At 37.1% G+C, this 18,469-nt stretch overlaps 1 protein-coding gene and 1 long non-coding RNA gene across 3 annotated transcripts; one reads left to right on the top strand and one right to left on the bottom strand.

Annotated features, from left to right (window-relative positions):
- Positions 1-2,536: 2,536 nt before the first annotated feature.
- Positions 2,537-3,394, bottom strand: LOC108675305. The gene is made up of 3 exons (XR_001931099.2): positions 3,339-3,394; positions 3,036-3,103; positions 2,537-2,703 (listed from the first exon to the last, which is right to left on the bottom strand). It is a non-coding gene; the product is annotated as an uncharacterized LOC108675305 (long non-coding RNA).
- A 3,131-nt stretch (positions 3,395-6,525) lies between these two features.
- On the top strand, positions 6,526-18,357 carry LOC108675307 (endoplasmin). Of its 2 annotated transcripts, none has more exons than XM_018163307.2 (14): positions 6,526-6,700; positions 8,926-9,077; positions 9,661-9,759; positions 10,043-10,168; positions 10,479-10,595; positions 10,881-11,070; positions 11,489-11,661; positions 11,950-12,101; positions 12,387-12,615; positions 13,103-13,477; positions 13,783-14,028; positions 14,455-14,591; positions 16,823-16,956; positions 17,191-18,357. In XM_018163307.2, exons 1-14 carry the CDS (start codon positions 6,646-6,648, stop codon positions 17,406-17,408), a joined length of 2,403 nt encoding a protein of 800 aa, XP_018018796.1. In that variant the 5' UTR covers positions 6,526-6,645; the 3' UTR covers positions 17,409-18,357. The 2 variants fall into 2 exon arrangements, with proteins under 2 accessions (XP_018018796.1, XP_018018795.1); XM_018163306.2 differs by lacking the exon at positions 14,455-14,591 and adding an exon at positions 15,265-15,401 and having other exon boundaries at positions 6,527-6,700.
- Positions 18,358-18,469: the final 112 nt, after the last annotated feature.

Genomic DNA, 18,469 nt, shown 5'->3' with positions numbered 1-18,469 from the left:
AATCTGAAATGGATACTTCCACAGCGCATTAATAATATCTACTCATTTTCCAAATTTGAATGAAATCCGTTCAGTATTGATGGGTTTATAGCAGGGTGAGTTTAACGCCAAGTTAGGTTTTGCGTTCGAGTGCACAAGCCAGTTCGCAGGCGAGTTCGTTGAAGTGTCGATCCGGTCATATATTTTATGTTCAATCAATGTCTTATAATACAAAAAAAAATCATAGCTGATGGTCCACGTACTCACCCAAAGCCAGCAGCAACGATGCCGAGGCAAAACATGCTGCCCACATTGTCGTGCGTAGGACGAAATGCCTGCGTAAAGAAGAATTGCTTGCGTAAGAAGCAATATCTGAGTATAAAAAACACCTCCGTGAGATGAAATGTCTGATTAGGAATTGTCTGCTTAGAAATAAATGTCTGGGTATGAAATAAAACCCGCGTAAGAAGCAATACTGCGTAAGAAGAAATGCCTGCTTACGAAATAATACCTGCGTAAGAAGTAATACCTGCGGAAGAAATAATACCTGCATATGAAGTAATACCTTACCACGTCAATAGCTGAAGCTATCACAATGAGACCACGCCAGCGTGTATATGTTGTTGCTTTGCACGTCGCCTTGTTGCCGTATGTGGGAATGTCGCCCAAGTTCTCCAGATGCAGATTAATTATTAACGATAAGAAAACATGTACTACTATTCCCACGAACTTCCATGCTATTTACGATATAGAAGGTCATGTCATCCCGAGACCATTGATTAAATTTCAATATTTAATTAGACATGCCAATGCAGATTGAAAAAATCAGTGACTTTTGGCTTTGTTTCAATTTTTTTTCGGATATTAAACGATAGAAAGCTATGGTTTTAGGCCAATTTTTTTTTAATAAATTTCCTTCGCAGACCCTTGGGTCCAATTCCCTTGAAATTTTTTTCAGATTGTAGTAGAAATTATCAGGTACATGACACGAAAATAAATTTTCAAATTTAAATTAACTGTAAATTCAAATTAAATTTAAATTTAAACTAAAGAAAAAATAGTTTGTTGGCCAATCAAACGATCATTTCAGTGGAAGAAAATGTTCTTCATAATGAAATACTAGACTCTTTCGGTGTAGGCTTATTGATTTCTATTGAGTGGTATAGGCATATTGATTTCTCTTGATTGGTATAATCTTTTTGATTGACCGTCGCTTCTGTAACACAGAGTGTCCGCTAAATGTGTCGGAAACTTCTCCGCAATATTGTAATCGTGTTGGTCTTGATTTTTTTAGTGTTCCACCAGCATTATGTATGAACGTAATGAAAGCCCATATTGATAGAGTGGCAAAGTCCGAAACTATATACGTAGCTGTACATTCGAGACTACGTCGTTAAATCCGTGCTCAGGGTCTATAATATCAAATAAAATACTTAAAAATACTTTTTTTAAAAGCACGTTTTTCTTGTGGACTAAAAAGTAGAAAATAAATTATGACTCGCCCCAAAAAACGTGTGTCAGGCAGATTTATGATTAAAGCGAAAAGCACACAACACACGAATTTTGGAAATTTAATGGTGAACATACAGCCCGAGCCACGTTTTTGGGGCGAGTCATAATTTATTTTCTACTTTTTAGTCCACGAGAAAAACGTGCTTTTTAAAAAAGTATTTTTAAGTATTTTATTTTCTCCTTTTTAGTCCGTTGCTGCACGGACTAAAAAGCATGACTTGACGTACGTATCGATGATATAAATAACAAACATAATCCAAAAACTATCGTTCACCCCGCCCGCATTAGGTAAATAACAAACATAATCCAAAAACTATCGTTCACCCCGCCTGCATAACGTAAATAACAAACATAATACGCCAACACAAACACATATAAAGAATCGAATTGCAGCTAAGTTCCGAAGAAATATTTTTAAAAATTTTCCTAACGTGGAAACAATACTTCATATATTGTACGAATGGAGTGCTCGATTCATACTTCTGATATTTAGGTGAGTACAGTATAATGATACCCTCAAGCTCAGTATAATGGTTAGACCAGATTGTCATGTACTAGTAACAATACAGCAGTTTTTTCCAATGACTCTTCACTTTCATTCACTAATGGGAAGACAGAGGGTTATTTTCATTTTTCACTTCCTTCTAATTTACTAATATAAACACAGGGGCTCATTTTACCTGACACTTCATTCTAATTTACTAATATGAACATAGAGGGCTCATTTTACCTGACACTTCATTCTAATTCAATAATATGAACATAGAGGGTTCTTTCCACCAGACACTTCATTCTAATTTACTAAAATAAACATAGAGGGCTCATTTTACCTGACACTTCATTCCAATTTACTGCTAAAAACATAGAAGGCTCTTTCAACCTGACACTTCATATTCTAATGTACTAATATGAACATAGAGAGCTCATTTGACCTGACATTTCATTCTAATTTACTACTATAAACATAGAAGGTTCTTTTAACCTGACACTTCATTCTAATTTACTAATATTAACATCGAGAGCTCATTTTACCTGACTCCTCCAGGTAGTGCACAGCGTCCGCGAAAATGTCGCAGCGGTCGAGGGTGGCGAGCGCTCCATGCAGGTCATGACAGAGGCTCTGGGCCTCGAGCGCGGGCAACCGCTCGGCGGGGGCGAGCACGCAGCCGCTCCCGATGTCATTGTAATTCTCAGGGCAATTCAGTGCGAGCGCTGAAATTATCGATCCAGTGATTATGGCTGGGGGAGGGAACATAAAATTAGGTTTTCCGTATTAATAAGAAAATAATTGATGTAAAAATCTGAAATGGATACTTCCACAGCGCATTAATAATATCTACTCATTTTCCAAATTTGAATGAAATCCGTTCAGTATTGATGGGTTTATAGCAGGGTGAGTTTAACGCCAAGTTAGGTTTTGCGTTCGAGTGCACAAGCCAGTTCGCAGGCGAGTTCGTTGAAGTGTCGATCCGGTCATATATTTTATGTTCAATCAATGTCTTATAATACAAAAAAAAATCATAGCTGATGGTCCACGTACTCACCCAAAGCCAGCAGCAACGATGCCGAGGCAAAACATGCTGCCCACATTGTCGTGCGTAGGACGAAATGCCTGCGTAAAGAAGAATTGCTTGCGTAAGAAGCAATATCTGAGTATAAAAAACACCTCCGTGAGATGAAATGTCTGATTAGGAATTGTCTGCTTAGAAATAAATGTCTGGGTATGAAATAAAACCCGCGTAAGAAGCAATACTGCGTAAGAAGAAATGCCTGCTTACGAAATAATACCTGCGTAAGAAGTAATACCTGCGGAAGAAATAATACCTGCATATGAAGTAATACCTTACCACGTCAATAGCTGAAGCTATCACAATGAGACCACGCCAGCGTGTATATGTTGTTGCTTTGCACGTCGCCTTGTTGCCGTATGTGGGAATGTCGCCCAAGTTCTCCAGATGCAGATTAATTATTAACGATAAGAAAACATGTACTACTATTCCCACGAACTTCCATGCTATTTACGATATAGAAGGTCATGTCATCCCGAGACCATTGATTAAATTTCAATATTTAATTAGACATGCCAATGCAGATTGAAAAAATCAGTGACTTTTGGCTTTGTTTCAATTTTTTTTCGGATATTAAACGATAGAAAGCTATGGTTTTAGGCCAATTTTTTTTTAATAAATTTCCTTCGCAGACCCTTGGGTCCAATTCCCTTGAAATTTTTTTCAGATTGTAGTAGAAATTATCAGGTACATGACACGAAAATAAATTTTCAAATTTAAATTAACTGTAAATTCAAATTAAATTTAAATTTAAACTAAAGAAAAAATAGTTTGTTGGCCAATCAAACGATCATTTCAGTGGAAGAAAATGTTCTTCATAATGAAATACTAGACTCTTTCGGTGTAGGCTTATTGATTTCTATTGAGTGGTATAGGCATATTGATTTCTCTTGATTGGTATAATCTTTTTGATTGACCGTCGCTTCTGTAACACAGAGTGTCCGCTAAATGTGTCGGAAACTTCTCCGCAATATTGTAATCGTGTTGGTCTTGATTTTTTTAGTGTTCCACCAGCATTATGTATGAACGTAATGAAAGCCCATATTGATAGAGTGGCAAAGTCCGAAACTATATACGTAGCTGTACATTCGAGACTACGTCGTTAAATCCGTGCTCAGGGTCAATAATATCAAAAATAGTTATTAGTTGGTACCTCGGTTTGACAAACACTGTCGGAAGCCGTATTATTTAAATAATATGCGTTTAAAAATTACTTTAGACAAACAATTTTAGAAGACAACACTTCTAAAGAATCCAGTGTCTCCGGTGTTACACATGTACAATGAATTTCTAATTTCATTGTGAAATTTAAAAAAAATTAATTTTTTATTTAATTTTCAAATTAAAAGAAAAATAATTTAAAAATTTGCAAAATTTTTTTGTTTTTTCAATTGATACCTACATGAATTGTTTCCGACTTTACGCAAATGCATGCAAAATTTCAGATCGATTGCACAGGTATAGAAGTGTGTTAAATATCGATTATAAGATATGTAATGTAGCAGACAAACAGACAAACAAGTAACAATCGAAAAGTAACGATCGACAAATAGTAACGATCGAGAGCGTAACTCTGTTAGCCAACCACTGACGGATTTTTCAAGCTTTGTGGCTTCACTGACTTTAAAGAAATCGGTCGGTTTTCATGTGGCTATCTCTTTATTTCCGGACTGTGATATATGGGCCATTCATCTTTCGGAATGAATTAAGGAATTTCAAATTATGTTAACGCAATGTTATTGAACGATATGTTTGCTTCGTATATTTGCTTCGCTCTTTCGTGTTGTATTTTGTTGCATAAGCTATATCGATGTTTATAGTTAATACAGCGTAAAATAAATTTAATTTCACCATATTTCCAGCATACTTTCATAATATATTGTTTTTTGATGAGTCGACTGGAAATCTTGGATGGATGTATTGAAAAGGTCACTGTATTGATGAATTTATTTAACTATTGTCATCCTTGTGTGAAATAAAGTTAAAATAATATGAAATATAAAATATTCCATATAAATCATCACTGCATGTGAAAATTTTCAAAAATATTATTTCGTTTCAACACAGAAAGTGACCGACATGTGTGATGGCTGCCAACAACACCTGCACTCGATGGACGAACTACAGTCTACACTCAGGGATATAAGTGAGACTTTGCGCAAATACCGATACACTTTTAAATCTTGGGTCATCCTTATACAGTTTGGCCACGCGAAAAGCATATTAGTGTTTACTTAGTGCTTTGGCCAAAAAGTGTGTCACTATATGAACAATATGGCCCATTAATTTTTTTCGTGCAATTGGGGAAAGTTGTCTGTCCAGTTTGTGATGATATCTCGGAAGATATTTCAGGATGATTTACGTCAGCAATGATTCAACGGTAAGTAAACGAAAATTGCCATGGTTAAAACTTGATTTCAAATAGGAACTTTACACCCAAGTTTCACTCGTAATAAGTAAATTTTAGTTTTCTTCTCGTATTTTACTATAGTTTTACTCATTTTTACCGAGCAACCACCATTAAAAATTGCGTCATCCACCACGCAAGTGCCTCCCGACAGGTGCCATTTATGTTTATAGATCAAAATTCTCGAAGGCTGGCAGAAATCTGATGTAAACGATAACGTGCACGAATAAATTACAGTTAAATAAACAATGTATACTTGACGTATGTCATGTCATACAAAGCGCTCCTATTGTCGCGAGCACGACAACGCGCAACAACATAAATAGAATTGTAATCAGGTAAAGGAACTACATGGAGATGCGGTTAATTTAATAAATGAGTATTAAATAAACTGATAAACTGAACAATTAATAATAAATAAAAAATTAGCTATTGTTAATTAAAAAAGGTAATAATTACGGCTTAGGTTATTTAGGTAATACTATAAGGGTCCACCTAGCTGACATCGATACTTCTAATTTCTGGATAAATATACTAGGTAAACGTTACTAACGTTAGAGAAATAAGCAACAGTGTCAGTGGCAGTCGTTCCATTTATTAGAAAGCGCATCAAAAAATATACAAGATAGCCATAAAAACAATGATAGATAGAAAGCCATGAAAAGAACGACAGGCAATTCTAAATAATAGAACTTAACGATATGAGAGAGATTTAATATAAGATTCAAAGTTGCCGCGTGCAATCCCCAAATGCTGACCAATCACAGGGGGCCAAGTCCAAGGAAACTTTCCACCAGCACCGTTCTGATTGGGTACATGACTAGCGTGGTCTGCTAGGATTGGCCACAGCGGCTCCCTTCTCCTATTTTCTAGAACGGGTGCAATCAAGTTTGAAGATAAAACTCTATAAATTTCTTAGCCTTATTAGCAAAGTTGAATGAAAAAATTATCATTTTAATATATGAAAAGTTTTTTTCATGCATGAAATCTGTAAATGTCGGGAATCAAATTTGTTGAGCCAGCAGATGTGTTGTGATGAGCTGACGTACGTAGGCGAATATTTATCAGTCGTCACTCTACTACCGGCATCCAGACGTGGGACAGTGCGTTGTGCGTGTGTGAGACATTCCTGTAGCGTCTTGACGTTTCTTCAATTGTTTCGTCCAACGTTGCCCAACAATGTTTGGTCTGGATAACAGATTTTTATTATTCCTTGGATTAGTCCTGCTTTGTGGTAAGTATTTTTTGGTGGGCTTAATTACATAGAAGAGTTTGCTTAACCTTCAGATACGAGATATGTCATGACTCTTGATGATACACATACAGTAACTGAGTAGTAGGCTAAGTCAATTTAATTAAGTGACGTTAGTGACCTAGCTGTTCGACAGTAGCACACTAGCACTGTTGATTTTTAAACATTCAAATCACTATTTTGGTATTTGTGTTTCTACATATGATTCTGATAAAAATCGTGGCATTAAAATTACAGATTTTTGTAAAACTTGAATGATAATTTGAATCACATGCCTAATAAACGACTTGATTGTGCTCCTAAATAGTAAATGCAGATTTTAGCTGTCATTTTGCCATTTTAGGCCCTTATTCTAAATGTAACTAGTATTATTTGAGATTTGTTGCCATAACTGAGTAAACCTTTGAAATCTCTTTGCCAAAAAATGCATGGAAATAGGTATGTATTTAACAAATTTGTAATGTCACTAATGTGTAGGAAAGATCTTGATACAGATTTTGATACTGAGGTTCTGTGTTGTCAACTTGCCAAAGATGCCTGAAATTTGATAGGCTATTTGCCTGCTCTTTGCACCCTGAATTAATTAATAACCGCTATTATTATTATTGTAAAGTACCGTAAGTGGGGGTTACTTTGACTCCCGGGGTAACTTTGACCACTTTTTGTTTTTTTCAACAAAAACCCCAAAAACTAAAAAAAACTATTTGACATAGAAAAATTTTGTCAATGGCCGTTAAGGGCCTAATACTGAGGCTATGTAACACAATAGAAAGATTTAAAAAGTTAGCATATCCAATAGGTTAAAAAATTAAAAATGTGACCCATGAAAAAGAGCTATTATTTAAAGCCTGTTGGAGTACCTCCTTCAATTTTTTTATTTTTTGGTAAAATAACTCCAGGTTTTGCTGCATTGTAGTAGACCTTTTCTAGTTACATATGCAAATGACAAATTTCAGGAAAGTGTCATAGTTTGTAAATGGGGGGCACCGCCCCCCAATGGGGAACTCTGACCACCTAATGGCAGCTGTGACGGGGGTAACATTGACCGGCTTGGAAATTAAGTTAAATACCATAGGTACCTATATAACATAATACCATAGGTACCTGTATAACATATTTTATGTTTGATACACCTATTAATGTTTTTTCTTTATATTTCAGACTCTACAGTCTTATATATGGTAATTTTAACTTAATTTCCAAGCCGGTCAAGTTTACCCCGTCATGGCTGACATTAGGAGGTCTAAGTTCCCCCATTGGGAGGCGGCACCCCCAATTCGCAAACTATGACACTTTCCTAAAATTTGTCATTTGCATATGTAACTAGAAGAGTTCTACTACAATGCACCAAAACCTGGAGTTATTTTACCAAAAAATAAGATTTGTTTTACCACCCAGTCTAAGAAACCCCAAGAGCTGGGGTAAGAAAGACCATCACTTTTTATGAAATTACATCGAAACTATGAGAGGCAGGAGCCAGCAATTTATGGTGAGTAAAGCTAGAGTATAGACCTGTATTTTGCATGCTTCAATTTAAGTTTAATTTATCTAGTAAAAAAAGACATCATTTTGAAAAAAAGTGGTCAAAGTTACCCCATTTTACAATATTTTGGCAGTTAATTAGGAAATAATTCATATATTAGGAATTTTTGGCACCAAAGAAAGCAGGTAAGCTCCAATCCTAAGCTGCAAAATAAGATATTTCATAGATCTGGCTTCATTAGTTCATTCTATAAGTAAGCTCGTATATATTAATCAAACAAGCTGGAGTGGATTGATATTGAATTCATGATCCAGTGTTCATCAAATTCCAACCTCTTGTGGCTGCAGTTTAGAACTGCTGCCATTTGGAAATTAGACGTCACCCTGTTAGTGCCAGATCATGATGTGTAAACTTGCAGTGATTATTAAATTCCTGGTACGATATCACTCACAAATCAGTACCCATGAGCTTAGATAACTCCTGACCTGAAAGATTCATGCACAAGTTAAAAATTGTATTTAGAGGGTATTGAATTAGCCATGTTTATGTGGTGAGTGATGCCACATTATCATAATTTTTTCAAGGGTGTCAATACTGCTTGTATCTTAGAATTGAATTGACTTGCCTAATAATCTCAATATTTGCCAGTATCTTAAATGTCTAGCCAAGAATGTTATCTGAAATTTGCCAAAAAAAAACTGAGAATTTTGCATTTTCATTACAGGTGTGGGCTCCACCAAAGCAGAAGATGAAGTGGAAGACCTAGGAACTGTTGACAACAACATTGGCAGCAGCAAGGAGGGCAGTAAGACTGATGATGAAGTGGTTGCCAGAGAAGAAGAAGCTATCAAGTTGGATGGACTTAATGTTGCCCAGGTATATAATATCTATGAAGTAGAATTGATGAGAGGAGGGTATCATCTGCAAAATCTAGGCCTCCAGTTTCTGTGCATATTTGGACATTAACGGAATGAATTGCTGGTTACAGATCCATTATTATGCAAATGATTCATTGAATTGAATGAACAACTCCATTAAAGTTTACTCAATTGTGCAATCTGGCGAGTATGTATGTTGTCATTTAAATATTTCAATTCTTTGTGTTTTCTTCTATATTGTTGCAATCTTGAATACCAAGTCCTATGAACCTGAGTTCTGATTATCTCTGGACTCTAGAGTTAGTGAAGTATATAGGTAGTGCTCTGGAAAGCATTTCATGATTTTACAATCATAATTGTCTTTAAAGTGTGATAGCATGTTTTTAACAATTGATTTCCCTAGTCTCAGATGCTGAATTTGCTTAATAGCTCATCTTTGTCCATAAAAGTTTAACTTTTGCAAAAAAATTGTATTTCACTTGTTTGTCACACCCTTATTGCATGTGCAAAAGGATAATATGTATTATGTGAAAAACTTGTCACCATTAAGGGAATTTTTATTTTGAACTTTGCTTCTTCAGATCAAAGAGCTGCGAGACAAAGCAGAGAAGCATGAATTCCAGGCAGAAGTTAACCGCATGATGAAACTCATCATCAACTCGTTGTACAGAAACAAGGAGGTTTGTATTTTGAACTAATGAGATGTACTAGGGTTTTAGGAACTAATGCTACTATATCTAGAAGTATTTTATGCTGATCGGTAGGTACATATACCTATGTTATTATATTTTGCTAAGAACTTGAAATATTTAATGTTATAATGTAGCCATTTTTACATTTTCAAATAACCCTATTATTGTATGTTGTGAACATTAATGCAATTTTTGCTATCATTAAACACTTCTACAGTCTGGTAGGATAGGAGCTGTTTTTCTCATGAGTCACGAGTCTTGTTTGTTGCAGATTTTCTTGCGAGAGCTCATCAGTAATGCCTCGGATGCTCTGGACAAGATTCGCTTGTTATCGCTAACTGACAAGGAACAGCTTGCTGCCACTGATGAACTATCTATTAGAATCAAACTTGACAAAGTAAGTGATATCAAGGTGTTGTTCTTACTTTTTCTTTTGAACTTGAAGTATTTTTCTGTACATTGCTGCTTTGTGCGAGAATGTTGTACCTACTCGGCATGTTTTTCAGTGCATATAAATATGAATGTTTAGTTGATCTACAGGATTTTACCGTAGGTACTGCTTTTAACATTTATCATATGACTTGGACACTTTTCTAACAGGATATTTTTAAAGTAATGCGTTGGCATGTGTCTGTTGAATTTACCCTGATGTTTGTATTATTTGTTGCTCTTTTTTCCCTTTGATAATTCCTGGATTATTCTGACAGGAGAACCACATCCTGCACATCACCGATACCGGTATTGGCATGACCAAGAAAGATCTTGTGAACAACTTGGGAACCATTGCTAAGTCGGGAACCTCGGAGTTTTTCACCAAGTTGCAGGTACCTCGAAATTCCTGTTGTGAATGTTGCATTTGCGATCAGTCATGTTAAATTTTAATAGCTATTTTATGAATTTGTCAACATGAAATATTTGGAATAAGAAGTTCATCTTGCATATCATGCCTGCGGTCCATTTGAGCTTGTACTGTGATGGGTTCAGGTTGAAGCGAGTTGGGTAATGAGGAGGGTTATTATGCTTGATGAATGCTGACTGACGACACTAGAAAACCCTTTGTTATTCATTCATGTATATTGCAATATCTATGATTTTCTTACTATCTTCAGGAAAGTGACAACAGCCAGTCGGCCAGCGACCTCATTGGTCAATTTGGTGTTGGATTCTATTCAGCCTTCCTCGTTGCTGACCGCGTCGTGGTCACGTCTAAGCACAATGACGACACCCAGCATATCTGGGAGAGCAACTCGAACGAGTTCAGTGTCGTCGAAGACCCACGGGGAGACACGCTCAAGCGAGGTGAGGTTAAAGCCTTCTTTAATCTCTTGAAGAAGTAAAAGCTTGGTACACCTTGAACACCCTGACCAATATTCTTTGAAGCATAGTACGTAAACGTACTGATAACTGTACTGTCTATTTTGTTTGTTGATGTAAAGTTAATAATAAAGAAATCTAGAAGTTAAATCTCGTCAATTGAATTTATATACAGTATAATCGTTCTCTCTTATTATTACAGTTTCAATTGGACTTTGTATGATTTGTTGAGAAACGTAATCATGAGCAAATTTGATGTTAAAGGAATTCTTTTATGTTGAAAAAAATTCCTTTTTCATTTGACGTCTTTCATGTAAAAAAAAACTCCAATTCATTTTCTAAATTGGAATTAATGCTGTCACTGGTCACTTCAGACGATAAAAAACTATCTTGAACTATTCAGGCACGACCATCTCGCTCACTCTGAAGGAAGAAGCCTACGACTTCGTTGAGATCGACACAGTGAAGACGTTGGTCAAGAAATACTCTCAGTTCATCAACTTTCCCATCTACTTGTGGGAGAGCGTCTCCCAGGAGGTCGAGGAGCCCATTGAGGACGAGGAAGAACCTGAGAAAGTAAGTCTTCTATTTCTGAATTTTTATTCAAAGCGCGACTTAGTGTGTAGAAAAACTCTTAACATAAGAAACAAGAACGACAACGGCTAATATAACTGATTTTTCTATGAATTTACTTTGTTCATTATAGATAAATCCATGTTATGCAGTAGGTACGGTGACTGTGCAATGACTCAGTTTGGCTGCTGCTTATTTCTTGTTATAATGCTTGATCGTTCAGAGAGCATTTACAATGATCAACATTCAAGATGTTTTCTAAGATCTCTATCAATGAAAAAATTTGTTCAGGCCGATGAGGACAAAGCTGAAGAAGACAAGGTTGAAGATGATGAAGAAGGCAAAGTAGAAGAAGAAGATGAGAAACCCAAGACCAGGAAAATCACCAAGACCATCTGGGACTGGGTGCTTGTCAACGATGCCAAACCCATCTGGATGAGGAAGTAGGTCCTTCAAATGACAATTATCTTTTGTTTCCTACATGGCTTGAATGCACTTGCCAATGTTCGTAATGATGATCACATGATGATAATTTTACAGCTCATCATTCTCTCTCTCGTCTTGTTGGTTTTAAACTGGCAGCTACGAAAACCATAATCGAAGAAATGTTCATGTCTTGAGTAGGTAGGTTTTGATATTCTGTGACTGGCCTGGGGGGTTGTCAAAGGTGTATGGTCTCGCTTTCATGTGATGTTGAAATATTTAAATTAATAAACTTTTTTGCTCAGGCCATCTGAGATCCAAGCTGAAGAATATCAAGAATTCTACAAGAGTATGAGCAAGGACAGCCAAGATAGCTTGGCATTCACTCACTTCGTAGCTGAGGGTGAAGTGACATTCAAGGCTTTGCTCTTCGTGCCGAACACGCAACCGACTGAGAACTTCAACAAATACGGCACTGCCACTGACAACATCAAGCTCTACGTCCGTCGCGTCTTCATTACTGACGACTTTAAGGTGAATTATTACTATTAGATAATATCTTTCGTTGACATCAAATGTTATGTAAAGTCATTACCCTGAATATTTCTCGGAACTATTATAAATTGTTCTAGAAAAATTAAACCGTACAAAACTTGATGGCGTTAAAGAGTACTGGCGATTTGCAATAAGTTTAGTTGCACCACTGGAGTGTCTGAAAAAAATCGCATGAAAGTAACCTAGCAGTTTAATCAGTTGATTATAGTCGATTTGAAGAATAAATACTGGGAATAAAATACAGATTGCTAATAATATTGGTTTTCCATTTCTGTCATCTTTGACTGAACTGGCTTTTAGATACGCCATCATTTACACTTTTAGATACGCAATCTAGTATAATTTTTTGATTTGCTGTTAGCATCTATAGCCTCTTTGCTCATCCCTTTGATAGTAGTGCACGCACGATTCATATTGATGGTTTTAGTGACAATCGATAACACGAATCAACAATATTCATACTCAGGACATGATGCCCAACTACCTGTCCTTCATTCGCGGCGTCGTAGACTCAGACGACCTGCCTCTGAACGTCTCACGCGAGACCCTGCAGCAGCACAAGCTCCTCAAGGTTATCAAGAAGAAGCTCGTCCGCAAGGCTCTCGACATGTTCAAGAAACTAGATGAAGACGACTTCGAAAAGTTCTACAAGGAATACTCTACCAACCTGAAACTCGGTATTCTTGAAGATACAAGCAACCGAAACCGTCTTGCTAAGTTGCTGCGATTCGGCAGTTCATCCACGAAAGGTGACAAGAAGACCAGTCTTGCTGACTATGTGGCCAGAATGAAGGAGAATCAAGAAAGTATTTACTACATGGCTGGTGCTTCCAAGGAGGAGGTCAGTACGAGAGGAAAATCCGTGCGTTTCCTTTTGTTACATCGGTTTCTGTTTCTGGTTGTCCTCAATCAAATGTGTTAAAATGTAGCATTTATTTTTCAATCCCTGCGTTTTTTATTATGTTATTTGAGGAAGAGCTCAATCTTAGTCAATTATTTCAATCCTTAGTTTCAAAAAATTTACTCTTACGGTAATTGTATACCGGTACGTTAACAAATAAGCATATTTTCCAAAGAATTACATTATAAATCGTAACAGTTCAAAGTAGCTACATCCACCCGGCAACTATTGAATAATTTTTGCAGGTGGCCACTTCTCCATTTGTTGAACGCCTCCTGAAGAAAGGTCTTGAAGTTCTCTATCTGGTCGAAGCCATTGACGAGTACGCCATCAACGCCCTGCCCGAGTTTGAAGGCAAGAAGTTCCAGAATGTGGCCAAAGAAGGCCTCACACTCTCCAGCAGCGAGGCTGCCAAGGAGAGAACTGAAGAGCTCAAGAAGCAGTTCGAGCCTCTCACCACATGGCTTGCTGAAGAAGCTCTTAAAGATCAGGTAAGCTAAATTTTATGTTCTCGACTTCGATTTCCACTGTTATTTTAGATCGTCTTCTTAAACTAGACATCTCCGTTTCCAGGCCATTTTAATGTTCACTTGTTCGGAGCAGAACTGTCTAGCATCCATTACTTGTGTAACGAAAATTCAATCATTCTGAAGAAACTCTGATGCAGATTCGTCCCTGCTGCATTTGAATCGAACTAAATGAGTAGAATAAGATTAGCAAGGCTCGAGGCTCATTGAACTTTTTGCCTCTGAAGAATGGGAAATAATATCCTTGTGCCTTGAGCGCAGCAAAAATACTTCTGATCATCACGATTTATTGAAATACTTCTCATCAATATCACACTGACGGTGTTAATGACATATACGTAGTGCCCGAAGACGGCTATTTGCCCACTTACTTAACGCAATGAAAATCAGGTTAGCAAATGCGAAGTGAGCGAACGCTTGACGACATCACCGTGCGCTTTGGTTGCTTCATCGTTCGGTTGGACTGGCAACATGGAACGCCTCCACATCTCAAATGCTCATCAAAAATCAGAAGATGTCACCAGGCAGTGAGCGTCGAAAACTTTTTCATGTTCAGGCGACTTGGTCGCGCTGATTGCACGCTGTTGTAATTCTTGCTTTGTTTGCAGGGAATGCCGGTGAAATTGTGCTGCAGTGTTTTTTTTTCTAATTATTGTTTTATTCTGTTCATTTCCGTCAGTACATTGAACTGAGAATTACTATTTTATTGGAAATTTTATTTCAAGTAGCTTTCATTTTGTTATGCATCCACTTCACTAGATGTGAATGCACGTTTGGCTGTGACAAGTTATGTAAGTTTTATTTATGCTATCTATATATAAGTTTTTACTCATCTTATGCACATCTGTGTTCCCAATTAAGTAGTCAATCCTGTTGATTTTGATTTGCACATCACTCGTGTATTTTTTTCTCATTACCACGGTGTGAACATATTCATTGCTCGGCACACTCCGATTTATTCCCGCATTGTTTCTTTTGAAACGCGCGGTAACGTTTCTTCACGATGAATTCCACCAGTTTTGTTACTTGGTTAAAAATTATTGTCTCATTGTCGTCTTGCCCGATAACCTAGAAATTTTTAAATCCCCATTTTCTTTGTCGTCCCGAAATTTAGTTTTTATTTTTCACTACCGTACCATTCCTGGTCATCCTTGGTTGATGGTATCCCTGATACTCACATTGCTGGTGTCGTGAGTGCAGATATCCAAAGCAGAGGTGAGTGAGCGGTTGGAATCTTCGCCCTGCGCACTCGTCTCGTCGCGCTTTGGCTGGACCGCTAACATGGAACGCATCGTGTCGGCACAAACTCACAGCAAGACCGACGATGTTCAAAGACAGTGGGTGCCATCTACTGGCTAAATAAAGTACAGCTTTATGGACAGTAACCTGTGAAATGGCATTAATTGCTACAACTATTACCTGGGTTTTGTGTCAGAAACGTTATCTGTTGATTCGGATTTCATGTGGTAGCGTTTTCCCCAACATTATTCTAGACCTCTTTATCATTAGCTCCTGGTTTTCTCAGCCTCAGTTGGGAATCCGTCTTATCCAGTCTGCTTTCAGACTATTCTAATAACCCATAATTCATAACAACCAACTTTCTTTTTTTTTATGAACATTTACTTACTGTCAGTCTATCTATATAAATATTTTGAATTGACACTTTAACCACAATAGACTGAATTCTGAGTAGATAAATACCTACTCGATTCGATTTTTGTAAAGTTTTGTAAATGTCGCGGTTATCTATTAATGCCACCGCTTTATATTGATCACTCAATGTGAAACATTTTCATCATCTGAATATCCGTTCGATTTATACTTAGTAATTCAAATTTAGAATGGTTGAACCATTTACTGTAACATAATTATCGTGTTGGAGATCTCCCCATTTTTTTCAATTCTACTTATGAGAATTTTGTTTCGACGCACCTAGTTAGAACAGTATTTATCAGCTTAAATTCAGTCATAGCCTGATGAATCTCGTTTTGAAACTCGAGCAATGCTTACCCTCGATTTCGGTAACATTTTTTCTAATAAATTCCTTCGAGAGTATATTCGTTTATCTGAGCTGCGGTGCCTTTAAAGCATTGGGCTTTGTCTCGCGATGACGAAAAATCTCACGCAATCTCATCGGAAGGTAATATTTTCATGCACGGGTGGATTCTCATAGTCTCGTTGTAGCAATCCTTTATAAATTTGCTGTTGTTTACATCTTTACATATAATTTCGGAGTTTTCATTTGAAGAGTTTTGAAACCAGGCGCTTGCAGCTCTCACTCGGGGCTTCATTTGTTTACCGCACAATGATTTGATGTTGGAGTTGCACAGTTTTTTAGCTTGCTTGCTTCACGTTGTTCCTTAATTATTGGACCTGGTATTATCTACTGACTTAGTTCCAAAATATCCTACGGACTGAATGTTTCATTGTGCTTCTGCAAATATTTTCTAATACTAAATAACAGAATTTTTTTAGCACAATAGTTGCGAATGCGTGTGGTGTAATTGTTGTTGACGGTTGATTTGAATTTTTAGTAGCTTATTAATATCCTGCCGGCCATCAGCAAGAGATGTATATTTATTCGGTCGCCGTGCAATAGTTCCTAAATTGCCATTGAATTCAGTTTTCAATATTAACATGTAATTTTGTGGATTCCACAACTGAAATGTTTTTTCTGTTGTAGCAAATGTTGATTTGTAAAGGACTATTCTTGTATTTTGGCTAATTATAACTAATATTGACATGAATTCTGTTATAGGTATTACCTGAACCAGAAGAAAACTCTAGAAATCAACCCTCGTCATCCTATCATGAAGGAGCTCTTAAAACGTGTTCATGATGGCGCCACTGACGAGTCTACAGTCGACATCGCCAAGATGATGTTCAGAACAGGTCGGTAACGCTCAGTTTCTGAAGTTTTAACTTTATTTCCATGGTGTAAATTATTTGGGGTATGATGTAATATGCAATTCGATCTTGTTGAGCGAGCTTAGAAATTTCTACTGTACGCAATTTTAGAATTTTAAATTTTGGACAAAACAATAAAATATTCGTCTGCTCATTTAAGTGTTCCCTGGTAATAAATTTCCATTTATGCACTCTGACGGAAGGATTTTTTGTTTGCAGCAACTCTTCGGTCTGGCTTCATGCTGAAAGACACAGTTGAATTCGCTGCATCCGTAGAAGAAATGCTCCGCACAACCCTCGGCATTGCTGCTGATGAGCCCATAGAGGAGGAACCTGAGTTGCCTGAGGATGAGGGGCAGGAAGAAGCGCTTGATGCCGACGAGGAGCCTAGCACCGACGACGCTGAAGAGACCGAGGAAATGCACGATGAGTTGTAGGCGCCGCGACCGTCAGGGTGGCATCTCTAGTCCGTGACATTGACTATACGCTGGAGCTGGCTGCCTCGTGTAGATAATAGATTTTCATACGGCATTAAATCTCATGTAAACGAAATGTTTTACAGCGAAGAATTCGGTTGAGAATGTGTACACTATTTGCCCTTTTTTGAGGGCGTTCTGTCGTCAAGCTAACTGATATTGTGAATATTCGTAAGGTGACATCGCACCGACCCAAGCTTGAGGATAATTTTAGGTACTTACTGCCCAAGTTAGTTCTGATGAATTAAAGTTTATGTGCTTTGCGTTAGGAGCGGAAGAAATATTCTGACATCTCCACGTGACCATCAGTAGCGTCATCGGTAGTGTATATGTATTCGTTCATTATGAATCATTTAGCGTTAGTGATGCTCTAGATCAAATCGTTGCATCTCATTCCATTTCCTTGCCTTTAAGGCGCGAGTGTTGTGAGAGACGTTGAATGCAGCTGTGTTACATATTTCGGAACTTGCGAGCGTAAATGTCATGTTGAAACTTGACTTCACTGGATGTTGATTTCATTACGTATATTTCGTTCTTGGAGTAGTAACATTTCTTGCGTGGTGCTCACATCCTCAACATGCTATTTAAAGAGGTGCAATCAAAAATTTATTAATTATTACTATTTATTCGCTCATTGTTTCATCTAATGATGGAGTGTGTAAGAAATTATGTCATCGAAAGTGAGTTGTTTATCTGTTTGGGTTATTCATGTTAAGGTCTTGTCTGAGTGTTAGAAGTTTATCCATTTCTCCTTGAATGAATAAACGCGACTAAAATAACTTGAGATTTGCTGTGCTGATTCTTCGTTTCTACTACACGTGTTAGACTATCGTTTAATTCACTGTATGACTGCTGCCTTTCAAGCGTGTACGAGTAAACCTTATTTAATTACAAAACAGATCAAAACTTCGTTCTTTTACTCATTTCTATCCCCATCGATCAGTATTATTGCCGCTGTCGGACTGTCTGAGATATTCAATTTTGAGCTCGGGTCTTTTAGTTAGTGGTTTAGGAAAATATCG

This window comes from Hyalella azteca, unplaced genomic scaffold (assembly GCF_000764305.2).
Source record: "Hyalella azteca isolate HAZT.00-mixed unplaced genomic scaffold, Hazt_2.0.2 contig3326, whole genome shotgun sequence".
Taxonomy (NCBI): Eukaryota; Metazoa; Arthropoda; class Malacostraca; order Amphipoda; family Hyalellidae; genus Hyalella; species Hyalella azteca.
The sequence above is the reverse complement of the archived record's forward strand: the minus strand, read 5'-3'. Positions and strand labels throughout refer to the sequence as shown.